The following is a 27,622-nucleotide window of genomic DNA, read 5'->3' as shown; positions in this document are numbered from 1 at the left end:
TTCACTGTCATCCTCACTCTTTTTCTGTGAAGCAAAACATCCTTTTAGAAAAATAGATCTGGAGACAGTAGTTTTAGTGAGTGCAGTGTTTGTTCTGAATGGCACACCTACCTATCCAGATGTTTGCAAAGATGATAAATGGTGATTCACCTGCCAGACGTCACATCTTGTCCTCCTGTCAGTGACATCAAGGCAGCAAGACTCACTGATGGTCTGAATCTGCTGAGCTGAAATACTCTTTTAGACAGCATTTGCCCTGTGCTGGTTTCCTGGGCACTTCACAGTAAAGCCTGTTGGTAGCAATGGTCAGTCAGACCCAGAATCTCCCACCGTTCCATCACACCCTTCAGAGCATCAGGGTGAAGAGCAAACAGCTCTTGATCCCTCAGTTAAAGGAAGACCTCTCCATTGAGGAACTGGGCAAACCTTTGCTGACAAACCGATCAAACGTATCGTCATTTCACTCGCCACCCCTGACTCACCATGTTTCCAGCAATCCTGTTTAAAATGCTGACTAAGACCGGGAGAAAGATTTGGGGAATTTTCCACAGAGGGTTGTTTGAGCCGGGCCTGTTTTGCCACAGAGTGAGGTTAAAGCAGAAACAGATCATCTTATGCAAAGTAGAATTAAGGCTACCTGGCTAAATATTTTTAAGACGCGGGTTGATGGGTTTTTGATAAGAGAGGGGATTAAGGGTTATGGGGAGAGGGCGGGAATGTGGAACTGAGCCATGACAGATCAGCCATGATCTTATTGAATGGCGGGGCAGGCTCGAAGGGCTAGATGGCCTACTCCTGCTCCTATTTCTTATGTTCTTATATATACAGGTCCATGCAGAAAAAAACACAGGGCAGTGGGATTAGATTGGAGATTGATGCAGAGCTATGGGGAGAGAGCAGGACAGTAGGATTAATTTGGAATTAATACAGGGTATGGGGAAAGAGTGGGGCAGTGGGATTAGTTTGGAATTAATACAGGGTATGGGGAGAAAGTGGGGCAGTGGGATTGGTTTGGAATTAATGCAGGGTATGGGGAGAGAGTAGGGCAGTGGGATTAGTTTGGGATTGATACAGGGTTATGGGGAGAGAGTGGGGCAGTGGCATTAGTTTGGAGATTGATACAGAGCTATGGGGAAAGAGCGGGACAGTAGGATTAATTTGGAATTAATACAGGATATGGGGAAAGAGTGGGGCAGTGGGATTAGTTTGGGGGTTGATAAAGGGCTATAGGGAGAGAGCAGGAGCAGTGGGATTAGTTTGGGATTGATACAGGGCTATGGGAAGAGGGTGGGAGAGTGGGATTTGTTTGTGATTTATACGGGGCTGTTGCGAGAGAATGGGTAGTGGGATTGGTTTGGGATCGATACAGGGCTTTGGGGAGAGGGTGGGGTGGTAGGGTAAGTTTTAGTTGCTCTTGAAAAGATCCAAAATAACATAATATGCCCTTATTGTTATAAACTGGTTTGGCTCTATTTTTCTGGATAGAGAGTTTATTTCATTGGGTGTGAAGGATTGTATTGTGGGTGGACAATGGAACAAGATCATGAGAAATATTGACGGAATCCCTGAAACATTCTAATTTAGAAACTTTGTGAATTGCATGAGGAGGTGTGAGTTCACAGCCCGGGTAGGGTTAGGGTTTGCTTGTGTGCCTCTGTGTGTCATCATCTTGCTGTGATAGCCACATTCCACCATTGGATACCACAGTTTTCTCCATTTCCAAGTCTACACTCAGGAGTTTTACAAGCCCGAGGCTTTTCAGTATCTTAGCGTCTGGGATCGCAAGGCAGCTGGGGGTCACAAGTTGACGCTAGAGCATGGACTGGGGCAGAGGACAAATGTCAGAAGTTTACGGAGGAGAAAGTAGATGCAGCAGAAATATCAACGGTAGTCGCCACTTCTGGGCGTGAAATATAATAATCAGTTGGTAATACCAATCTTGGAGTCTTGCTTGGCAATGCCTCAACCAATTAGAACCTATTTGCCAAGCAATCGACACCCCTTTTCTCATATGGCATCAATTATTCCCTTTGAAATCTGGTTTTCTTGTATTTGCCCTAATGAATGCAAAATGAGAAGCTTTGACGGCATGTCTCTTTTCATCAATATTCAAGGAGCTGGAAACCTTCAGTCAGCAGCTCCCAGCGATTGTCCCGTTATTTTAAAACACATTGGAACTTGCCTCTATTAAACGCAAGGGTCTTGATATTCCTTCTCATTGGAGCTGGTGGGGAAATGTCACCATTCCCAGAATTTTCCAGGTTTGTAGTAGGGGCTGAAAATAAAGCTTCACTCGTGGGATCTGACTTTGTAAATTCATTCTGGGGAGGAAACCATTGGAGAGCTAAAGGTAACAATTTTCAAAACCAAAAATTTAATTATTAAACTATTCCTTCTTCTAACCGCTCCCCCACCGCCCCCTTCCACCCCCCCAACACACACACATGTTTATAGACACACACACACAGTGTGTAAGCAACAGAAGTCTATGTGATCGAGTGATGTAAAACACAAAGAGTTGGAGATAATAATTAGATAGCTAGACAATCTGATGGAATCTATGAGTTGGTGACAATTATGGAAACCGTATTCTGGTTTGACGTGGCTTTTTGTCCGGTAAAAGTTATTTGATGTTCCAGATCTGTGGCAGTTTCTGTAACAACGGTCCAGAACAGTCCAGACCCCTAGACCCCTATCCCACACCCGCGTTCAATCCAAACCTCTTCTACTGGCTTCCAGGCCCCTACAATGGGCACTGCGTAGAGCAGCATGTTGTTACTGTTTCGTGTTGTGTGACTCTCGAATCTACTTCCCCATTCCACTTTCACCAACTCTGCCTGCATCCTCTTGTCTTCACTTCTACCGCTATTTAAGACTCTCAAGTTTCAGACCCATTTTTCCCCGGGGAGGCATGTGGCATGCAGCAATCTCACTGAGCTAGTAATCCAGAGGCCCTGGCTCTGCATTCAAATGGTGAAATTGAAATTTAGTGAATAATTCTGGAATTGTAAAGCTAGGCTCCGTTATGGTGACCATGAAACTATCATCGATTGTTTTAAAAAAAACTATCTGGTTCACTAATGTAAAGGAAGTGGTCAAGCCTACCTGTGACTCCAGAGCCACAGCAATGTGGGTGACTCTTAACTGCCCCTCTGAAATGGCTGAGCGAGACACTGAGTTCAAAGCCAATTAGGGATGGACAATCATGGAATGGACAATCAGGGTGGCCCAGCCACCGACGCTCAAATCCCATGAGAAAATAAAAGAAAAATAATGCCACCTTTTTCAATGAAAGGCTAAAGGGGCTTGGACTGCTGCCCCACAGCGCCTGGGACCTGGGTTCAGTTCCCAGCTTTGGCCACTGTTTGTGTGGAGCTTACTCATTCTCCCCATGTCTGTGTGGGTTTTCTCCGGGTGCTCCGGTTTCCTCCCACCGTCCAACGATGGGTGAGTTAGGTGGATTGGCCGTGCTAAATTGCCCCTTAGTGTCAGGGGGACCAGCTAGGGTAACTGAATTGGGGCATTGGGTTATGGGGATAGGGCTTGGATGGGATTGTGTTCAGTGCAGACTCGATGGGCTGAATGGCCTCCTTCTGCAGTGTAGGGATTCTATGCAGCAGGCGACGGTGCAGAGGGACCTCGGGGTCCTTGTGCATGAGTCGCAAAAACCCAGCCTGCAGGTGCAGCAGGTGGTCAGGAAGGCGAATGGGATGCTGGCCTTCATAGCGAGGGGGATTGAATATAAAAGTAGGGAGGTCTTGCTGCAGCTGTATAGGGCATTGGTGAGGCCGCAGCTGGAGTACTGTGTGCAGTTTTGGGCGCCGCACCTGCGCAAGGATATTTTGGCCCTGGAGGGAGTGCAGAGGAGGTTTACTAGGCTGATACCGGAGTTGAGGGGATTGAGCTATGAGGAGAGGCTGAATAAACTAGGCTTGTACTCGTTAGAGTTTAGAAGAATGAGGGGAGATCTCATTGAGACGTACAAGATGATGAATGGGATGGATAGGATAGAGGTGGAGAGACTCTTCCCGCTCAAAAAAGACAATAGGACTAGGGGGCACAGCCTCAAGATAAAGGGGAGGCGGTTTAGAACGGAGTTGAGGAGGAACTTCTTCACTCAAAGGGTGGTGAATCTCTGGAATTCTCTGCCCGTTGAAGTGGTGGAGGCTGCCTCGCTAAATATTTTTAAGAAGCGGGTTGATGGGTTCTTGATAAGAGAGGGGATTAAGGGTTATGGGGAGAGGGCGGGAAAGTGGAACTGAGCCACAACAGATCAGCCATGATCTTATTGAATGGCGGGGCAGGCTCGAGGGGCTAGATGGCCTACTCCTGCTCCTATTTCTTATGTTCTTATGATTCTACCAACCTCCATGTGAATCAGTAAACACAGGCAGAGACTGATTGGGAGATTAGCAGATGCTGCCTTATTGTGGTGACATTGAATTTTTCTGAAGTCCTGTTCTTTCATACAGGATATTAAAGCTTTCTTAAAACGATAATGTAATAGGAAGCGTCTGTTTGTGCTGACTGAGGGATGATGCCTTGTCTCTTTCTCATCTTTCTTTTACTGCAGGGATCCTGAGCCTGCCTGAGAGCCTGAGTCTGAACAGGGAGATGGGCAAGTCGGAGGGAGCCCCGATGTATAGTCAGTCCGAGCTCCGAGCTATCGAGCAGTCTTTATTGGTAACTCGTGTGGGAAGCATTGCTGAACTCAGTAAGGAAAGAATTTAATCATTCAAGTGTTTCCATCGTTCTGCACCGCTGCAGCACACTGCACAAGTGTGTAAACAATGCTTTAATTTCTGAGACTTTATTAATGCAAACATACCTTTCATGCATCAAGCCTCAGATTTCAAAGTTTGAATTGTGTTTGTCACCAACTTGGCGTCAGAAATTATCACAGTCGTGTTGTTCATTGAATTCATCACAAAATCCTGATAGTGCAGAAAGAGGCCATTCGGCCCACTGTGTCAGCATCGACTCTTACCCAGGCCCTATCCCCATAACCTCATGTATTTACCCTGCTAATTCCCCGAACCCAATATATCTTGGGATACTAAGAGCCAATTTAGCCTGGCCAGTCCACCTAAGCTACACATCTTTGAACCGCAGGAGGAAACCCACGCAGACATGGGGAGAAGGTGCAAACTCCACACAGTGACCCAGGCTGGGAATCGAACCCAGATCCCTGGCACTGTAAGATAGCAGTGCTAACCACTGTGCCGCCCCATCCTCAATGTTTCTCCTGTTGGAGTGAAGGAGGATGTTTTACTGTAAAATTGCCCTCAAGTTGTTTCAGGGGCAACTCGATAACACACTGGGAGTAGCAGCAAAGTGTCACTGGGCTATTAATCTGGGGACAGGGGTTCAAATCCCATTGCTGCTGCTAGGTTTCGTTAATAAATCTGAAATAAAAAGCTGGACTCTTTCATAATCATTGTGAAGCATTGTCATAATAACCTACCTGATCCATTAAGGCTCTTTAGGAGAAGAAACTTGACCCACCTGTGGCTCCAGACCCACTGCAATGTGGTTGATCCTTAACATCCCTCTGAACTAGCCAAGCGAGAGTCTCAGTTGTAGGCAACTCACCAGCACCTTCTCAAGGGCAGTTAGGGAGGGGCAATAAATGCTGATCTAACCAGCGACGCCCACATCCCAAATACAGATTTTAAAAAACACCAGAGGAGATAGCAAGGCATTTCTGGATGACTATAGGTTAAGTTATCTTTGATTCATTACCAAATGCAAGGACTGCAAGAGTAAGTGGGATTGATGCTGTCTCGGCCAGGATTTATTAATGAACTGACTTTAAATTCCTCCAGCTGCCTTAGTGGTGGACAGATTCAAAGGGCTGAATGGCCTCCTCCTGTTCCTACTTTCCTGAGAACCAATCATGTCATTAGCGGCACGGTGGTTAGTGGCGGCTCCTGTGCTCATTTCTTCCCGAGTTGTGCTTTGGCACTTTCCTCTTCCATTGCTACTACTTGCAACTTCAGTGAGTAATATAACGAAGAGAGTCTACTGGGCGGTTTCCTGCTGCTTTCTGCATGCGTGCTTAAAGACAACATAAGTCTTATTTCTGAAGGATCTTCCTGTGTCTGGAAGCAACCATTGTCCCACGAGATTCCAGCCCTTCCACCACCGAAAAATCACAGGTTCCGCTGTTGGCCAAGACTCCGTGATCCTGAGTATGTGATGACTTCAATCAGCCTTGGGTTGGCCTATTGGAGTGTGAACTCCCTGATGACAGGTCCATTTGATGGGCCAATCAGGGAGTCTTTGCCTTGTATTTAACTGAGAGCGTCAGTTCCTCTAGCACTCCCCTCACAGGGACTCGGGTTCGATTCCCAGCTTGGGTCACTGTCTGTTTCCCCCCGTGTTGGCGTGGGTTTTCTCTGGGTGCTCCGGTTTCCTCCCACACTCCAAAGATGTGCAGGATAGGTCGTGCTAAATTGACACTAGTGTAAGGGGGATAGGCAGGCTAAACGTGTGAGATTACAGAAATGAGGTCTGGATGGGATTTGGTTAGTACAGACTTGATGGGCTGAATGGCCTCCTTTTATACTGTTGGGATTCTATGAATTCTATTCTATGTCGCTCAGGGTTGTGAGCAATGCTCCAAATGATCTGGATTTAAATATCGGGATGACTTTGAAATTCTCAGGTGGCATTGTGGAGTTATATGGAGCATAACATTGTCTGGATAGGATTGTAAAGGGAAGTTATATTCAGGCTGGTCAACCCGACAGTTAGACGCTGGATTAATTTGAATGGGAAATTGTAAAATGATGCATTTTTGGTGTGCGATTAAGGGGAAGGAAAATGCATTACACTGTGAAACTTTCAAAGGAAAGGAACAGCCAAAGTACACAAATGTTGCAAAGTGGAAACTAGTTGATGAAGTTTTAAAAAAAAAGTTTAAAAGAGTAAGAGGTGATTTACAGTCATACAATGCAAAACAGGCCCTTCAGCCCACTGAGCCTGCACCTACAATAACTTTCACTAAAGGTGCGCTAATCCCATTTTCCTGCGCTTGTCCCATATCTCTGAATGTTATGATTGAAAGACATAATATCCTGAAGGCTCTTGGCAGGGTCAGTGTGGAAAGGATGTTTCCTCTTGTGGGAGAATCTAGAAGAGGGGTCACTGTTTAAAAATAAAGGGTCACTCATTTAAAACCGAGATGAGGTGAGTTTTTTTTCTCTCTAAGGGTCATGGACTTTGAAATTTTCTTCCTGAGAAGATGGTGGACATACGCGTTGAGTATTTCTAAGGCAGTCATAGAGGTTTACAGCATGGAAACAGGCCCTTCGGCCCAACTTGTCTATGCTGCCCTAACATAGTCCCAATTGTCTGCATTTGGCCAAAAGACTGTGCAGAGGGACCTCGGGGTCCTTGTGCATGAGTCGCAAAAACCCAGCTTGCAGGTGCAGCATGTGGTCAGGAAGGCGAATGGGATGCTGGCCTTCATAGCGAGGGGGATTGAATATAAAAGTAGGGAGGTCTTGCTGCAGCTGTATAGGGCATTGGTGAGGCCGCAGCTGGAGTACTGTGTGCAGTTTTGGGCGCCGCACCTGCGCAAAGATATTTTGGCCTTGGAGGGAGTGCAGAGGAGGTTTACTAGGCTGATACCGGAGTTGAGGGGGTTGAGCTATGAGGAGAGGCTGAATAAACTAGGCTTGTACTCGTTAGAGTTTAGAAGAATGAGGGGAGATGTCATTGAGACGTATGAGATGATGAATGGGATGGATAGGATAGAGGTGGAGAGACTCTTCCCGCTCAAAAAAGACAGTAGGACTAGGGGGCACAGCCTCAAGATAAAGGGGGGGCGGTTTAGAACGGAGTTGAGGAGGAACTTCTTCACTCAAAGGGTGGTGAATCTCTGGAATTCTCTGCCCGTTGAAGTGGTGGAGGCTGCCTCGCTAAATATTTTTAAGACGCGGGTTGATGGGTTTTTGATAAGAGAGGGGATTAAGGGTTATGGGGAGAGGGCGGGAAAGTGGAACTGAGCCACGACAGATCAGCCATGATCTTATTGAATGGCGGGGCAGGCTCGAAGGGCTAGATGGCCTACTCCTGCTCCTATTTCTTATGTTCTTATGTTCTTATACCCATCTTACCCATGTAACTGTCTAAACACTTTTTAAAAGATAAAATTGTACCCACCTCTATTACTACCTCTGGCAGCTTGTTCCAGGCACTCACCACCTTCTGCGTGAAAAAAATACTCTGGACCCTTTTGTATCTCTCCCCGTTCACCTTGGACCTATGTCCTTTAGTTTTAGACTCCCCTACTTTTGGGAAGAGGTATTGACTACCTAGCTGATCTGTGATCCTCATTATTTTATAGACCTCTATAAGATCACCCCTCAGCCTCCTACGCTCCAGAGAAATTTACTCCCAGTCTATCCAGCCTCTCCTCATAGCTCAAACCATCAGGTTCTAGTAGCATCCTAGTCTTCTGCACTCTTTCTAGTTTAAGAATATCCTTTCTATATTAGGGTGACCAGAACTGTATATAATATTCCAAGTGTGGCCTTATCAATGCCTTGTGCAACTTCAACAAGATGACCTAACTCCTGCATTCAGTGTTCTGATGTGGCGATGCTGGTGTTGGACAGGGGGTAAACACAGTAGGAAGTCTCAGAACACCAGGTTAAAGTCCAACAGGTTTATTTGGTAACAAATGCCACTAGCTTTTGGAGCACTGCTCCTTCGTCAGATACTTGGTAGGCCAGGAGTGATAGGTTATTGGGGTAGGTGGGTGCAGATTTGAGGTTAGTACCAGATCAGCCATGATAGGGTAAATATGTGGGGTAATGGGAATAGGGCCTGGATGGGATTGTGGTCGGTGCAGACTCGATGGGCCAAATAACCTCCTTCTGTACTGTAGCAATTTTATGATCTGCTCCTAATTCAAATGTTTGTAAAAATCCAAGGTTTTATAAATAGGGCCACAGACTTGAAAAGCAAAAGGGTAATGTTAAGACAACACAATGTAATGGACAGGTAATGTACAGACAACTGATTATGTCTCAATAATGGAAAGTCCAGTTCTGGGTGCCTTTAGGAAGATTTTTTTATTCTTTCAAAGAACAAAGCAAATGACAGCACAGGAGCTGGCTCTCCGGCCCTCCAAGCCTGCACCGACCATGGGATGTGGGCATTGCTGGCAAGGCCAACTTCTGTTGGCCATCCCTAACTACCCTTAAACTGAGCGGCTTGCCACACCATTTCAGAGGGCACTTAAGAATCAGCCACAAGTCGGTTAACAGGGTCTTTTGAGACCTCAAGGGGTGGATAATCCCTGCTATTTTGTGATTTGTCTCAGGCCCAGGCAAGGGGCTGATACTTGTAATAAGTCTTCAGAAGTAGAAGTCCCTTTGCCAAAGAACCTTCATGTACAAACTCTAACAGCAGTGCACTGAGTGCTCGCAGTCAGCAGTCTACCTCCAGGAGTGCCAGAGGAACTGACACTCTCGGTTAAGTACAAGGCAAAGACTCCCTGATTGGCCCATCAATTGGATCCGTAATCAGGGAGTTCACACTCCAATAGGCCAACCCAAGGCTGATTGAAGTCATCACATACTCAGGATCACGGAGTCTTGGCCAACAGCGGAACCTGTGATTTTTCGGTGGTGGAAGAGCTGGAATCTCGCGGAACAATGGTTACTTCCAGGCAGAGGAAGATCCTTCTGAAAGAAGACTTATGTTGCCTTTAAGCGCACGTGAAGAAAGCAGCAGGAAACCACCCGATGGACTCTCTTTCTTCGTTATATTACTCACTGAAGTTGCAAGTAGTAGCAATGGAAGAGGAAAGTGCCAAAGCACAACTCGGGAAGAAATGAGCACAGGAGCTGCCCCGAGGCTGATCACTCGCACTTTAGGAAGGATGTCAAGGCCATGGAGAAGGCAAGGCGATCTCTCAAACCAGCCTCCCATCCATTGACTCTGTCTACACTTCCCGCTGCCTCAGAAAAACAGCCATAATAATCAAGGACCCCGTGCACCCCGGACATTCTCTCCTCCACCTTCTTCTGTTGGGAAGATACAAAAGTCTGAGGTCACGATTCAAGAATAGCTTCTTCCCTGCTGCTGTCATACTTTTGAATGGGCCTACTTCATATTAAGTTGATCTTTTTCTACACCCTAGCTATGATTGTAACACTACATTCTGCATTGTCTCCTTTCCTTCTCTATGTACGGTACGCTTTGTCTGTACAGCACACACGAAACAATACTCCTCACTGTATACTAATACATGTGACAATAATAAATCAAATCAAGGTGCAGACGAGATTTACTGAGTCGATTGCAGGGATGAAGGCGTTTAGATTTGAGGAATGACTGTGATTGTTCTCATTTGGCAAAATCATTAAATGTTTTGATCAAACAATTAGGAGAAATTGATTTCCACGAATTGGTGTCAGAGAGGTTTACAGCATGGAAACAGGCTCTTCAGCCCAACCTGTCCATGCTGCTCTTTTTTTAAAATCCTAAAGCTAGTCCCAATTGTCCACATTTGGCCCATATCCCTCTGTATCCATCTTAACCATGTAACTGTCTAAATGCTTTTTAAAAGACAAAACTGTACCTGTCTCTACTACCACCTCTGGCAGCTTGTTCCAGACACCCACCATCTTCTGTTGCCCCTCTGGACACTTCTGTGTCTCTCCCCTTAAACCTTTGCCCTCTAATTTTAGATTCTCCTATACTTGGTGAGTCTGTGCCTCAAGGCCATAAACTGCCGTGAGAGGGGGAGAGAATTTCATTCACAGGAGGCTTGTTGGGATGTGGAATTTGCAGCCAAAACAGGAGTAGAAACCTGAGCAGCTTTTACAAGGAAAGGTGATAAGCCTGTGTGAATGGTTGTCTGTGGGGTCAGAGATTGGGACTGTATCACTTTCTGAAAGCTGGCAGAGGCACAGAGGACTGAATGGCCTCTTTCTGTGCTGTAACATTGGGAAGAGGTACACACCGAGACAATGAGGTGTTTGATCAATTCACCCATCTGGTGATGTAAGAAGGAGGAATGTTGGCCAGGACACTAGCAACTTCCTTCTAATTGTGCCATGGGATTGTTTAACTTCCACTTGAAGCCGGCAGCAGCAATGTTCGGTGTTCTAACCTGCTGCCCTCCCTCATTACTCATACCCGTGTGGCTTAGAGACACAGCTCACTAGCCCAGAGTGAAGCTGGTATGGTGTAGATATATCTAAACATTACAGCATCAAATAGATTTCTTCCCATGTCCCTCACATACACAGACTGTTAATGAGAGCCCCAGTTTCGCTCAGTGAGTTAATTTGGAACCCAGTCAATTTACCACTGTTCACTTCACAAGGCTGACTGTGAGTCTGTCACACGCAGGCTCTTGTTGCTTCATCTGAGGTGTTCTTGGCTTCCCACCTCCAGTGGTCTTTGGGGAAAAGAAGTCACCGTTTCCCTGACGCTGGTGATTAGAAAGTGTTTAGCACGCTCGATTCACAGCCGCTGTTCCCATTTCCGCGCTTGATACCTCTGCACAAGCAAAAAGGAACAGCTGGAAAATAATAGCAATTCTTCTGTAACTTCTTGGCCAGCGAGTCTCTCTCTGTTGGAAGGAGACAGTCAAACTCCTTGCTGAACCTTGGCAGATTCAAACTTTGAGTAAATCCAACTGACCCTCCTGCCTTCAAAATAGATACAAAAGGTGAGCCAAGTCCCTCATTATTCCGCTGAATCATCTATTTCCCAGTGTTTGTGTATCTGTGTCTCCATCGCAATGCTTCATTAAACTTCTCTTCCTTTAACCAGTTCATATCGTTTAGGTTGAGTGAATTGAGTGGCTGTGGTCATTCCGTTGTGTTAACCACTTCCTTCAGCATTACCATGTATCTGGTCTATAATTGCTCTGTCACTGTGGAACTGGATCGATTTGCCTAACACCCAACTGCTTCAACTTCATCTCGACCTCCTGAAACTGTCCCACCCCTGAGAGTCTATCTGCTGCTTCTACCGCCTGTGGTCTCCCTCTCACCCCTGTCTCCCCATCCTCGACCCTATCTCCCCCCTTACCCCGTCTCCCTGTGGCCCTGTCCCCCCCACACCCTGTCCCCCCCCCCACACCCTATCTCTCCCCCTCGCCTCTCTGTGGCCTATCCCCCACTCCCCAGCCCTTATCTTCCTGCGTCCCTGTCGTTGTCCATCCCCCCCAGTCCTTGTCTCTCTTTCTCTCCACCTGTCTCCCCCTCCCCCTTTACCCCCCGTCCCCCTGTGGCCCCATGTGCCTGTGCCACAATGCAGACAGGTGTCTATTGTTCACTGAGCCAATGCAGTCAAGAGCACATCCTGAAACTTGGATGAACTCTGCATTGCCCATCAATGTACAATCGCAGTGTCCCCCCGCTGACCCAGCAACCAGCAGGCATGATTTTCAGAAGAATGTTACAAGTGACTGCACTCAGAGTATTGTGTCCGGTTTTAGCCACCCTGTACCTAAGGCAGGAAGTACTCACCTGAGAGCAAATGCAGCAAGGGTTGAGTGGAGGCTCAGTAAATTGGGCCTTTACTCTCTGGAGTTTAGAAGAACGAGAGACAGTCTCATTGAAACACACCAGGGTCTGAGTCGGTTCAATAGGGTAGGTGCTGAGAGCTTGTTTCCCTGGCTAGGGAATCGAGTACGGGGTGGGGTGCAGGGGGAATGACGGGCACGGTTCACAGTTCAGGTTAAGGAGGCGACTATTTAGAGTTGAAGAGAAGTTTGTTCACACAGCGATTTCCAAGTCTTTGGGATTCTCAGTCAAGGTATATTTAGTAAATTGGTGGGTGGGAAGGAAATCAAGGGGTATTGGAATTTGGTGCGGAAGTGGCATTAAGGTGGAGTATCAGCCGTCACCATATTAAATGGCAAGCAGGATAGAGGAGCAATGAGAGAAACCCGACCCTTTGTAATTTGTGAACTGCAATAAGTCTTTGGAGGCAGAGGTCCTTTCACCACAATCCCTTTATTTACAAACTCTAACAGCAGTGCACACATTGCCAGCAGTCAACCTTCAGGAGTGCCAGAGGAACTGACACTCCCAGTTAAATACAAGGAAAAGACTCCCTGATTGGCCCATCAATTGGATCCTTAATCAGAAGTTCATACTCCAATAGGCCAACCTCAATGGCCTGATTGAAGTAATTACAGAACAGCAGGCAATGTTTAATTATTTCAATTGGTGGAAGTTAAGCCAATTCATTTGTTATAGTTAAACTGTATCGTTAAATAAAGTTTACTTATAAAAGCTCCCATTTTGTAATGCCTAAATAGAAAAACTAGTCCAACTTCATAACTCAATGGATACTCAACAAGACTTTGGAATCCTTGTGCATCAGTTGCTGAAAGTAAGCATGCGGGTACAGCAGGCATGTAGAAAAGGCAAATGGTATGTTGGCCTTCATAGTGAGGGGATTTGAGTAGAGGGATAGGGATGTCTTGCTGCAATTGTATAGGGTGTTGGTGAGGTCACACCTGGAGTATTGTGTATGGTTTTGTTGACCTTATCTGAGGAAGGATGTCTTTGCTATAAAGGGAGTACAGTGAAGGTTTACCAGACTGATTCCTGGTTTGGCAGGTCTCACATGAGGAGAGACTAAGTCGGTTAAGATTATATTCATTGGAGTTTAGAAGAGTGAGAGGGGATTGCATAGAAACTTATAAAATTCTAACTTGGTTAAATAGGGTGGTTTCAGAAAGAATGTTCCTGGTGGTGGGGGAAGTCCAGAACTAAGGGTCATAGTTTGAGGATAAGGGGTAAACCTTTTAGAACTGAGGTGAGGAGAAATTTCTTCTCTCACAGGATGGTGAATGTGTGGAATTTACCACCATAGAGTGTAGTTGAGGCCAAAACATAGTGTGATTTCAAGAAGAAATTAGATACAACTCTTGGAGCTAAAGAGATATGGGAGGAAAGGCAGGATCAGGATATTGAATTTGATGATCAGCCATGATCATAATGAATGGTGGAGCAGGCTCGAAGGGCCAAATGGCCTACTCCTGCTTCTAGTTTCTATAACATACTTTGGGGTTTCTTATCAAGTTGTCGCAATGTTGTGAAAACCCAAACTGCTTCACAAATGCCCTTTAGGAAAGCAAACTTACTCGGTCTGGACTATACATGACTCCAGTGATGTGGTTAATTCTTAACTGACCTCTGAATTGGCACTAGCAATTCACTCAGCAGCTCAACCTCAGCGCCACCTTCTCAGGGCACTCGGGATGCGTAATGCCAGTGACACTCACATCCCAAGGATGGATTCGACCCCTCAAGTTACCACTGTGTGATTTGTGTGTTTGACGTGTGACTCACTGTCCCCACACTCTGTATTTGATGGTGTGATAAATGCCTATAATTATTGGTTTGTATTATCGGCGAACATCTGTGAGAATTTAAACTGTCGGCTGCCAGATTGTGCATGTGTTTTAGGGACTGAAACATCTGTGAACCATTGAGATACAGGCCAGGATTCTGGGCAGGATATTCTGAAAATAGACTTTGTGGGGAGGGAGATGATGGATGCTCTTGCCCTTGGTGAGAAACAAGTTAACCCCTCAAACCACAGTCCACACCTCAGGTTCGCACGAGGGGTAGAGTCCTCCGAGATGTCATTCTGACAGAACAAATCTCACTCACTGTTGTAGCACCATTCAACATCTCCCCACACCTGCTTCTTTTCATTTCTCTCTCCTGTTTGCTATTTCATTTGCCAAAGGACAGATTTTTACAATAGGACAGGAGGCCTTCAGGACTATCTGTCTAAAAACTATCTCCTTGTTCCCCTGTTCCTCTTTCCTTACCCATGAATTGCTAATTTATTATTTCTCCGCACAACAATTTAACATTGTTGAAAGGAGAGATGAGTCGCTGAAGCTTTTTGTCTTGCACTCATCAGGCCAAACACAAGAGGACTAGCCTAGTGGTTAAATAAAAAGGGCAGCATGGACAAGTTGGGCCAAAGGGTCTGTTTCCATGCTGTAAACCTCTGTGATTCTGTAATACCAAATTTCAAACAATTGCAGTGTAAATTGTGGTAGTTAAAAATGCGGCATTTTTGTAATGGTCTTGATGAGTACAAGATGGAAAACTTCAGCAACATGTCTCTTTTTTTCAGCAATATTGAATCAGAGTTGTTATTTAATGACAATAATCAAAGAAGCTTACAGTTGGGAAGAGAAAGTATTAAGAAGCCAAAATGAGGAACAGAAAGAATATTATTCTGTTTCAGACGATTCTTTACTCCATTGACTGTTATTCTAACCCCTGCTGACTGTGACTGGGATTTCCAGTTAATGGATGATAATATCCTGTTGGTGCCTCTTTGAACCTGGAGACTGAGTAACAACAACCACTTCGCTTACAGAAGCCATAACTGAGGCGCTGACAATACAGGGCAGGGGTTTCCCCCTCTCGTGGTCAGGTGGGGATCAGGCGCCCACTTTGTGTGAGGAGTGGGTCTGTGATTTTCCCTGAAATGGCTAATTGATGGTCGGAAGATTTTGCTGTTAATGATACATTAATGTTAATGGCCTCCATTAATCGAGGGATTGAGTTTAGGAGTCGAGAGGTAATGCTGCAACTTTATAAGACCCTTGTCAGGCCCCACTTGGAGTACTGTGCGCAGTTCTGGTCGCCTCACTACAGGAAGGATGTGGAAGCTATTGAAAGGGTACAGAGGAGATTTACAAGGATGTTGCCTGGATTGGGAGGCATGCCTTATGAGGATAGGTTGAGGGACCTCGGTCTCTTCTCCCTGGAGAGATGAAGGTTGAGAGGTGACCTGATAGAGGTTTATAAAATGTCGAGAGGAATAGATAGGGTGGATTCTCGGAGGCTATTTCCCAGGGCTGAAATGGTCGCTACGAGAGGACACAGGTTTAAGGTGCTGGGGAGCAGGTACAGAGGAGATGTCAGGGGTAAGTTTTTCACTCAGAGGGTGGTGAGTGAATGGAATCGGCTGCCATCGCTGGTGGTAGGGGCGAACTCGCTGGGGTCTTTTAAAAGACTTCTGGATGATTATATGGGATTTATTGGGATTGGGAGTTACAGATAGTTCTATGGCTTGGTAGGTATGGATGTGATCGGTGCAACTTGTGGGCCGAAGGGCCTGTTTGTGCTGTAGTGTTCGATGTTCTATGATACGGGTGTTTCCTTGTAGCTGGAGGGTCAACAGGCAGAGCTAGGAGCAGGATCAGGCCAGTCAGCCCCTATTATTCAATACCATCATGGCTGATCTCATCTTGCCCCCATCTCCACTTTCCCATCTGTTCTCCATAACCCTTCAAACCCATTACTAATTTAAAAATCTCTCCATCTCTTCCTTAAATTTACTCAATGTCCTGACATCCACCATACACTGGGGGAGTGAATTCCTCAGATTCAGAGGGTTGTAAATCTTTGGAATTCTCTATCCCAGGAGCCTGTGGAAACTCAGTCACTGAGTGCTTTTAAAACAGAGATTTCTAAATACCAATGACATGAAGAGATATGGAAATAGTGCGGACAAAAAGCCGTTTGAAGTGGATGATCAGCCGTGATTGTATTGAAGGTGGACCGGGCTGAATGGCCTACTCCTTTCCTATGTGGATTGTTTCCTCAGAAGGAACTCTTCAAATGGAGGCAATAAAAACATAATAAAACTTACTCCACCTTATAAATCAAAGAAAGGGTTTAATAAAGAAACTTCATTACTCCAAACTCGGGGCCTCGCCTTGGGCCAATCCAGGTCTCTCACAATTCCCAACAGGTTCTTATTTATAGTGAATCAGCTGACCGTCACATTATTCTGTAATTGGTTCCATGGTTTACTGGGTCAGCTGACCCTTACAGCTTGTCACCACTGGTCACATTACATCCAATACGAAGTTGTCACCGTTTACATTCTAATATGAATAGAACGGATAGAATGGATAGAACGAGGGGTCACGGGCTTAGGGTGAGGGGGGCTAGGTATAAGACAAATATTAGAGGGCAGTTTTTCACGCAAAGGGTAGTGGGGGTGTGGAATGCACTGCCAAGTAAGGTGGTGGAAGCAGGCACGCTAGGGTTGTTTAAGAGTCACTTAGACAGCCATATGAGCGGGCTACATATAGGGGGATATAGTAGGCCTTACTGAACATTGTAGGCTTGGGAATACATTTTGCCTCAGGAATGTTAGTCTTTGCCTGTTTAATAATGAATTTTTTTGTCTCCACAGGCATTTAAGTCCAGCAAGGGGCATGCAGGCGGCAGGTTGTAGTGGGCTGCTCTTGGATGTTGCTTCGGGAGTTGCCTATTGCTTCATGTCGTTAGTGTGCTTAAACTGGACCATCTCGAGGGCAACATGACAGCTCAGAGACTATCTCTGTTGCTGTGCGGACACATGGATTTGGGCCTGTGTCTGTGGGAGTTTGCACGTTCTCCCCGTGGTTGCGTGGGTTTCCTCCGGGTGCTCCGGTTTCCTCCCACATCCCCCAAAGATGTGCTTTTAGGCTGATTGATTGGGTACTAAATTATCCCTATATTGGACCTCCCTGATCCTCGCACGTTAGACGTAGACTAAAATCATGAATAGGTCACTGAGATAGTAGGACGGCGGCGCGGGCTCGTTGGGCCGAAGGGCCTGTTTCCCGTGCTGTGTTGTTCTTTGTTCTTTGTTAATATGGATAGGAGTGTTAGATTGGGCTGAAGGTTTCCTGCTTCGGCTAAACGTAGTAAACTACCACCACGTGACTCCTTTTTAGCTGAAGGTTTTGGACGCGTGAGGTTGACTTCACCTCTCCATCTGCTCCACAGGTGACCTGGTTTCCCGGGCAATGCACCATCTGCAGCCGCTGAAGTGGATCCAGTGTGGGAACGGTACTCCTGTCCATTATAAACAGGGGCCACTGCACTGGGAGTCCGAGGCACTCTACACGCTCTGCTACTTCATGCACTGTCCACAGATGGAGTGGGAAAACCCGAACGTGGAGCCGTCTAAAGTGAACCTGACCACAGAGAGGTACAGAGTGCGGCTGGAGCCTCCCCAACACCACTAACGTCAGCTTCACTCACACCAGGCAACTAATACACAATCTCAGTTTCCTTTGCAAATCCGCTCAGCCCTGTTGTATCTGAGGACTGCCTCAGTCGGTGTCTAATCTGACGGAGCCGTGAATATTACTGGGTGGGCAGTCAGTCTTCTGATGGTTGCCAGGGACCGAACCAGTACAGAGAGGTGAGCCGGAGAGATCGCTGCTGCATCTGGCACTGATATCAATCCAGCTGCCTCAGTCCAACCCCAGTCAGTCCTCTCCCTCACGCTGTTACCAGCCATTGGAGGGACAGAATGCTCAGACACCAATAGAAACAAAGGTTGATTTTTTTTTTAGAACCGTAGAATCCCTACAGTGCAGAAGGAGGCCATTCGGCCCATCGAGTCTGCACCGACCACAATCCCACCCGGACCCTATTCCCGTAACCCCACATATTTACCCTGCTAATCCCCCCAGACACTAAGGTCAATCCACCTAACCGCACATCTTGGGAGTGTGGGAGGAAATCAGAGGAAACCCACACAGACACAGGGAGAACATGCAGCTTCCGCGCAGAAGTGACTCACGACGGGAATTGAACCAGCTCCCTGGCGCTGTGAGGCAGCAGTGCTAACCCACTGTACCACCGTGCTGTCCGTAGTGCCTACGAATGTTTGGTTTTGCGTGCCTTATACACACTAGTGTTTTCAGTTTAAGTTGAGAATCGTGCATCAGCTTGAGTTCCAAATTAAAACACCCAAACCTTGTAGAGTGTCAAAAATATGAATGGGATCAGACCTCTCAGGTGGCAAATCAGTTCTGGGCTATTGACCTGCATCAGGTAACTGGCCTTTCCGTTCACTAAGAATTTCAGCTCGCTAAGTCCCACTCCTATCCCAGTCGGAAGGTTAGAAAGTCTCACTCCAGAGACTTCAGCAGATAATCCATACGGACACTGGCGGTGTAGTACTGAGGGAGTGCCACACTGCCAGAGGTGCCATCTCTCTGGTGAGTCATGAAAGAAGGGCTCTGTGTGCCATCCCAGGTGGGTGTGAAAAGCCCTCGAGACTATCGGAAGAGGAGCGAGGAGTTAATTCTTCTCTCATGGCCAACATTCGTCTAACCCGAAATCAGGTTAACTGGTCATTCACCACATTTACTATTTGTTGGATCTTCCTGTGTAGTTGCCTGCACTGTAAAAGTTCTTTATTGGATGTGAGCACTGTGGGATATGTGACTGTGGGCCGTCTGATTGTCAAATCGTGTCAGAGTGTTTGTGTGATAAGTTTGAGTGAGGTTTCACACAGTAAGGCTGTGCTGTCACCTGCAGGCCGTTCCTGGTACAGCCACCGTTGATGGAGTGGATCCGAGTGGCTGTGGCCCATGCCGAGCACCGCAGGAGTTTCTCCATCGACAGTGACGATGTTCGACAAGCTGCCCGGCTCCTGCTTCCCGGGGTCGACTGTGAACCTCGCCAGTTAAAGTACGACTGTACCTTCAAACTCAACTAACAATCAACATTCCAATTCCAACATTCCAATCCCAATGTCCCAAACCCAAAGCCCTGACCCCAACATTCCAATCCCAATGCCCCAGTCCCAGCGCCCCGATCCCAACATCCTGATCCCAATGTCTCAATCCCAACGCCCCGATCTCAGTGCCCCGACCCCAATATTCCAATCTCAACGCTCCACTCCCAACATCCCAATCCCAACATTCTGATTCCAACGCCCCAACCCTAATGCCCCGATCCCAACATTCCAGTCCCAACGCCCTGATCCCAATGCCCCGATCCCAACATTCCAATCCCGACACCCCGATCTCAATGCCCCGACCCCAATATTCCAATCTCAATGCTCCACTCCCAACATCCCAATCCCAACATTCTGATTCCAACGCCCCAACCCTAATGCCCCGATCCCAACATTCCAATCTCAACGCCCCAATCCCAACATTCTGATCCGAACACCCAATCCCAATGCCCCGATCCCAACATTCCAATCCCAACACCCCAACCCCAATATTCCAATCTCAACCCTCCAATCCCAACATTCCAGTCCCAAAATCCTGACCCCAGTGCCTCAATCCCAACGTCCCGATCCCGACATTCCAATTGCAACATCCCAATCCCAAAACTCTGATCCCAAGGCCCCAAATCTAACCCTGCAGAATTACAGACCTGTTAGTCTGACATCAGTAATTAGGAAATAGCTTGAATCTAGAGTAAAGGTTTTGATTATTGGAAACTTAGGAAATAATGGTGGGATTGGACAGAGTCAACATGGATCTTTGAAAGGATAAATCACTTTTGACAAAACCTTTGGAGCTTTTTGAGATGTAACTAACAAAATGGATGAGGGGGAACTAGAGGATTTGGATTTTCAGATGACTTTCGAAAGGACTTGCACAAGAGGTTATTAAACAAAATCAGGGTGAGATTGGGGTAATGTACTGGCCTGGATTGAATTGGTTAATGGACAGAAACAGTGAGTAGGAATAAATGGATTGTTTCCACATTGGCAGGCTGTGACTGGTGAGGGACTACACTGATCAGTGCTTGGATCCCAGATTTCACAGTCCACGTCAGTGATTTGGATGTGTGGACCAAATGTAATATTTCCAAGTTTGCTGATGGCACCAAACAGAGTAGGAGTGTGAGTTGTGAGGAAGCTGCAAAGAGGCATCAAGGGGATTCAAACTCATTGAATGGGCAAGAACATAGCTAATGAAATATAATGTGAAAAATGTGAATCCATTTCGGTAAGAAAAGCAGAAATGCAGAGTATTTCTTAATACACACAGGGAATTGTGTATGAGGGAGCATGAGGGAGAAGTAGGGAAGGAGACAGAAGAGGGTGAATTCAGACCAGAAGGGTGGAGTGAGAAAATGGAGAGAAAGATTTAAAGGAAAAACAGACACGGAGAGTCGGAAGGGACAGAGGCAACAGAAAAGGAGGAAAGAAAACAGATGGATATCCTTGTCAATGGAGTATTTGGGATATGGCAGAAGCTGCTACGATTGTAGTTATTGCTGTTTCTAAGGGTAATGAGAGTCACATACATGCCAATGGGAAGGATTTTGTGGGTGTTTCAACAACCAATTCCCAAATTACTGGAATTATTGCACTAAACATCACAATGTGCTTTAGTGGGACTTTGATCAGATGATCTCTGGATTTAACATAAGAACATAAGAAATAGGAGCAGGAGTAGGCCATCTGGCCCCTCGAGCCTGCCCCGCCATTCAATAAGATCATGGCTGATCTGTTGTGGCTCAGCTCCACATTCCCACCCTCTCCCCATAACCCTTAATCCCCTCTCTTATCAAAAACCCATCAACCCGTGTCTTAAAAACATTTAGCGAGGCAGCCTCCACCACTTCAACGGGCAGAGAATTCCAGAGATTCACCACCCTTTGAGTGAAGAAGTTCCTCCTCAACTCCGTTCTAAACCGCCCCCCCTTTATTTTGAGGCTGTGCCCCCTAGTTCTACTGTCCTTTCTGAGCAGGAAGAGTCTCTCCACCTCTATCCTATCCATCCCATTCATCATCTTATACGTCTCAATGAGATCTCCCCTCATTCTTCTAAACTCCAACGAGTACAAGCCTAGTTTATTCAGCCTCTCCTCTGGTCCAATTTTACAAAGGTGGTGTTACCGTTCACCTCATGAATTGGCTTCTTTATCTCTCACAGAGCCGATGACTGCTTCTGTGCCTCTCTAAAACTGGATGCAGCGGCGACTGAGGCCAAGTTTCGCCAAGGACTGGGATTCCGCATGTTAAACTGTGGCAGGACCGACCTGGTCAATCAGGCCATTAACCTCCTGGGACCTGGTGGCATCAACACCAGAAGTGAGCAGGTAAGCACTGTGGGCTGCAGTGTGTCAGAGCAGGGGTTAGTTATTGTAAAAGCAGAATGCTGTGGACGCTGGAATCTGAAACAGAAAATGCTGGAAAACCTCAAGGGTCATCCAATCTTGAAATGTTGGCTCTATTGTCTCTCCACAGATGCTGTCAGACCTGCTGAGGTTTTCCAGCATTTTCTATCAGAGGTTAGCTGTTGCTCATTCAAAGCTGTTTAAACCATTGGTTGAGAAATATAATTGGCTCCTAGGTTGGTGTGACTTGCATCTCTGACTGTCATTATTTATATCCCTTGAAAATGTTTTTCATTAATCCAGTGAATTAGCTGTGTTTACAACGTTCGCTCAGAACGATTGCCAGTCTTTGGCAAAACAATAAAACTAAATCAAATTAACTGAGGGATAGATCAAAAGAGACAGCCCCCAAATAGAAAGGAACCGTCCGAAACAAAAAAGAAAGTAGAAAGGAAAATTAAAACATCAAATTAAAATGTGATTAAAGGGGTTGATAATACACCCCAGCCCCTGCAGTGCCCAATGGGCACGGAAGTCTTCAACAGTGCCCTCGGACACCGCATGCTCCCTCTCCAGGGACACCCAGCCACAAATGTAACTGCAGTAGAGGGGCGGACAACCAGCTTGGAGAATCCCCTTGGTCGCACCCTGCCTGGACCTGTTTACGGCAAGTTTTAGCCAGGCCCAGGAGCAGGTTCACAAGGAGCTCCTCCGCCTTCCCCTCTGCACCGGGTGTCCTTGGATCAGGAGAGTGGGTCTGAAGTGCAAACGAAACATCAGCAAAAAGGCTTTTAGGGTAAGTAAAAAGGGAGTGCAGCCTACGATATTCAGCATAGACATGGTCCACGGACTCCACAAGATTGCAAAAAGGGCAGGTTTCTTGGGAGCCCGTGAACTGGTGTAACCTCCGATTGTACGGAATGCACCATCCTCTTAGAATGATTGCAATGATCATAGATTCACAGAATATAAGATTATTTCTGAAGGCGCTAATAGCCACCAACTACAGCCAATTTAAGATAATCAGTCGTGTTTGTAACGTGCTTGCTGGAAGCAGCAGACTCAGGGATCTATTCTGTGCAAACGGAAGGAATATATCCAAACCTCGCACCTTTATCCGATTACCCAGAAACTCGGAGAGTCTAAAGCTCCCTGTTGCTTTATCCACGGAACACCTTGGCAATAAGAGTCAACTTGCTAACTAATCGGAAGCCTTTTCTCCTGTTGTGATGGTTTGTAGTGGGTGAAATGTACTGCTACATTCTGCACTCTCTCCTTTCCTTCTCTATGAACGGTATGCTTTGTCTGCATAGCGTGCAAGAAATAATACTTTTCACTGTATGCTAGTATGTGTGACAATATTAAATCAAATTAAATTGAAACACGAGGGGTAATGTATGGAGATGGATAGAAAATCAGTTGATGGACAGGAAACAAAGAGTTGGAGTAAATGGGTCTTTTTCCGAATTGCTGGCCCTGATTACTGGGATAACACAGGCACTGGCCCTGGAACCTCAGCTATTCACTATATATATTAATGATCTGGATGAGGGAACTAAATGTATTAACTCTGAATTTGCAGATGTTACAAAGCTGGGCAGGAGGCTGAGCTGTGAGGAGGATTTGGACAGGCTGAGTGAGTGGGCATCCGCAGGGTCGATGTGGTATATTGTGGATAAACGTGTGGTTATTGTTCCACATGTTGCTACTGTGCTCCCCCCCGTTTTGCTGCTGGAATCTTTAACGATCATTCTCTTTGGTTGGAAGTTTGAAACTCGCCAATTACGGGTTCCAGTTGTTTGAGAGCTTTTAACAGCAGATGATATGAGGGAGTTGGTGGGTGTTTTGGCTTTCGGTTCGTGTGTAAGGTTATTGGAAAGCTGACTGTTGCACCATCTGTAAATAATGAGTGTTTAACACACAGGGCCTGACTCCGCTGATGTACGCCTGTGCGAGGGGAGATGAGGCCATGGTCCAGATGTTGCTGGATGCTGGAGCAGATGTCAACTGTGAGGTAATGAGAACAAGTGTTGCGACTTGCATTTATATGGCGCCTTTCCTGACTGCTGTTATGTCTCGTTACAGCCAATGAGTAACATTTGAAGTGCAGTTTGTTGTTGTAATGGGGGTAAGACTTGCACAGCAAGATCCCACACACAGCAGCATGAGGATGAAATAACCTGTTGTTGCAGTGTTGACTGAGGGATAAAAACAGTCCAGGAATGACCCTGCCCCGAGACACAACACTGAAATCTTTCACGTTCACCCAGGAGGGAAAGCCTGGGGCCCCTGGTTTGACATCTCATCCGAAAAAACAGTCCCCCCAACAAATCAGCCCCCCTGCAGTACTCTCCACGTGCCGCAAGCACATTGGTAAGTTTGACAAAGCAGAAGGGTCCATGTAAATGAAGGTTGTTGATTGGTTGGTAATTCCTTAGCATAAACATGGAAACATAGACAACTGGTGCAGGAGTAGGCCATTTGGCCCCTCAAGCCTGCTCCACCATTCAATATGATGAGGGCTGATCATGCACTGTCAGTCTCCCACTCCCACTTTCTCTCCACACCCTTTGATCCCTTCAACACAAGGGCCATGTCCAGCTTCCTCTTGAACATATCTAACAAACTGGCCCCAACAGCTTTCTGTGGGAGAGAATTCCACAGGTTCACAACTCTCTGAGTGAAGAAGTTCTTCCACATCTCAATCCTGAATGGCTTATCCCTTATTCTTAGACTGTGACCTCTAGTTCTGGACTTCCCCAACATCAGGAACATTCTTCCCGCATTCTAGTCTGTCCAGTTCCCATCAGGATTTATATATTTCTATGAAGTCCCCCCTCACTCTCCTAAATTCCAGTGAGTACAAGCCCAAGATTCAGTCTCTCTTCATATGTCGGTATCATAAAGAAAGAAATTGCTCCAAATTTCAGAGATACTTCTCAAACAACAGGTCAGTGATCTGCTGGGAAGCCCTAATAATTGGCATGTGCTGGGCCAAACATCAGTATTGACTAATTGACATTATTGTTCGAGGTTCTGATAGCCAGATTCTGCCTTTCCCTTGGATCTGCTGTGTATTATTGGAGATGTGTTCCGTCACTCGTAGCGATTTTACAGTTATTGTGTGCCCCGTCAGTCCGGGTACACAGTCAGCCCAGGTGTATTGCAGTGTAAGATGGAGGCCATTCAGCCCACCGTGCTGGTTCTTAAAGAAAGCAAACCTCTCATTCATACAACACCTTTCCCGACCAGTGGGATGTCCTGAAACACTTTGTGGGCAGTGAAGGATTTTTGAAGTGTGGTCACTGTTGTAATAAAGAACAAGCAAAATTACAGCACAGGAACAGGCCCTTCGGCCCTTCCAAGCCTGAACTGACCATGCTGCCCGACTGAACTAAAACCTCCTACCCTACCAGGGACCATATCCCTCTATTCCCATCCTATTCATGTATTTGTCTAGACGCCCCTTAAAAGTCAATATCGCATCCGCTTCCACTACCTCCCCGGCAGCACGTTCCAGACACCCACCCGTCTCTGTGTAAATAAACTTGCCTCATATCTTCCCCCTCGCACCTTAAACCTGTGCCCCCTAGTAATTGACTCTTCCACCCTGGGGAAAAGCTTCTGACTATCCAGAATATAATGATGGAAAGACCTATCCAATCAGCTGAACTTCTCTTTTGCCAAAGTTCAGCAGGTAACATCTGTCAATAGAAATACACCTCCAAAGCTACTGATTGATGAAGGCACTGAGGATGTGCAATGGAACTTCATCCTTTCTTCTGCTCTGCTCTTCCCCATGAGCTCCTGAACCCCTCTCCCATGTCGGGTTGTGAAATAAAGTCAGCGATGTCAATGACGGGAGCCTGTTGTCTTCATGGCCTTACACACAGAGAGTTAAAATCAGAGCCTTTGGAATTCTTGCTGTTTTGTTGTGCATGAGATGGAGTGATTGGTGTAATCTCTGACTGACTGACAGCCCGTTTTGTGTCCCTCAGGTCCCCAGCCCATCACACAAATACCCATCCATCCCCACGGAGACACGGCACTGGACTGCCCTGACGCTGGCCGTGCTACATGGACACATAGCAGCAGTCCAGGTAATTCCAGGCGCTTTGTCAATGCAATGTCTTGATCTGTAAACTGCAGGAGGCAATCACTGATCAGTAACAAAATCCCCTGTCATCACCAGAGATAAACCCCCAGCCCCAAGACTGTGTACTGTCCTCTCAAACCCAACTTCCAACCCCCTCCCCCGTACCATAGCCCCTCCCCCGTACCATAGCCCCTCCCCCGTACCATAGCCCCTCCCCCGTACCATAGCCCCTCCCCCGTACCATAGCCCCTCCCCCGTACCATAGCCCCTCCCCCGTACCCTAGAGCCCCACCCTCCCGAGCCCCTCCCTGTCCCCAACCCCCTCCCCACCCCGAGCCCTTCCCTCCCCATCCCTGAGCCACTCCCCCTATGCCTGACCCTCTCCTGGCACCTTTTCCTCCACCCCAATCATGCCCTGGGAGTTTACACAGTTACTGATGGAATGAATGGGTCCGTAAACTTCCAGAACATTGCTGGGTATTGGAATACCGACACAAAGGCTGAAAGCTTTACTTGCTTTCTATTTCCCGCAGATGAAAGGATGTGTAAGTATCGAGCAGTTGATAAGCTACCCTCACCCAGCACCGCCCCCCCCCCAGTCCTGAGTTATGTCCGACTAACAACATTCTCCTCTTGTGTACAGTTGCTGCTCGATGCCGGAGCGAATGTGGAAGGCTCTGTTGGACAAGGTGGTGAGAATTACTCTGAGACACCCTTACAGCTGGCAGCTGCGGCCGGTGAGTGCCTGATGGATCGGGAATATTGCGCGTGTTCTGGGTAATCCATCAACAGTGAGTTCCTCCAAAACTCAAATCATGCTTGTGTTTATGATGAAATCCCACAGATTGTATCATCGAGTTAATCATATTGCAAGGGTTTGGGAGAGAGTTTGATTCCTGGGGTTCAGAGAATGTTCCACTATCTGCAGAATGTCTGCTGTTGTCTGTGAACCCGTAAGTGGGCAGCACTGGCTGAACAATGCTGAATGTGCTCACAGCTACACTAACAATGATCAGATAATCAGTCAAACTCATTTATACTTGCTCACAGTGACATACAAAGGGTCCCATTCTCTGCACACTAAAGAAATATGTCCAAGTGTTGTACCTTTTTGAATTACTCAGAAGCTTCGGAAGCCTATAGTTGCTTTCTCCGTGGAAATGTCCCAACCAAACCAATCAGTATCCTATTCTCCTGTTGTATGAAATGTGATTATTTGCAATTTGATATTCTTCTTTTTGTCCTGATGAGTGCAGTTGTAAAGCTTCATCAGCATGTCTCTCTTTTCAGCAAGATTCAAGTTCAGAGTATTATATCAGAGAATTTGAGACACCCAATTCCTACCTTAACAGCTGAACTTAGGCATCCAATCTCTTCAGGGTGCCAGTAGAAAGGACCATCTACAAGATGCACAGCAGTAACTCACCAAAGCTGTTTCTACAGCACCTTCCAAGAGGATGGAGAATGAGCAGTGACAGGTCCCGGCCTGAGACCGTGGGGTCCGTCCCCAGACGCTGGCAGCGAGAATCAGCTCCGAGCCACAACTGGTAGGCTGGGTGCCGATGAGAAATTGAGATTGTGACGCAGCCTGACTGCTTTATTGAGGGGGCTAGGAAGAGCGCTCCTGTTTCTC

General features: G+C 46.6%; 1 protein-coding gene across 1 annotated transcript in view; it reads left to right on the top strand.

Annotated features, from left to right (window-relative positions):
- btbd11b (BTB (POZ) domain containing 11b) overlaps positions 1-27,622 on the top strand; it is a 113,654-nt gene that overhangs the window by 69,656 nt on the left and 16,376 nt on the right. Inside the window, exons 2-8 of the mRNA XM_080191357.1 lie at positions 4,574-4,714; positions 17,799-18,003; positions 19,347-19,499; positions 21,710-21,875; positions 23,818-23,907; positions 25,892-25,993; positions 26,633-26,726. Coding sequence (XP_080047483.1) covers positions 4,574-4,714; positions 17,799-18,003; positions 19,347-19,499; positions 21,710-21,875; positions 23,818-23,907; positions 25,892-25,993; positions 26,633-26,726 — 951 coding nt within the window. The remainder of the gene's footprint in view (positions 1-4,573; positions 4,715-17,798; positions 18,004-19,346; positions 19,500-21,709; positions 21,876-23,817; positions 23,908-25,891; positions 25,994-26,632; positions 26,727-27,622) is intronic.

This window comes from Carcharhinus amblyrhynchos, chromosome 6, assembly GCF_965287045.1.
Source record: "Carcharhinus amblyrhynchos chromosome 6, sCarAmb.v2.hapA, whole genome shotgun sequence".
Classification (NCBI taxonomy): Eukaryota; Metazoa; Chordata; class Chondrichthyes; order Carcharhiniformes; family Carcharhinidae; genus Carcharhinus; species Carcharhinus amblyrhynchos.
The sequence above is the reverse complement of the archived record's forward strand: the minus strand, read 5'-3'. Positions and strand labels throughout refer to the sequence as shown.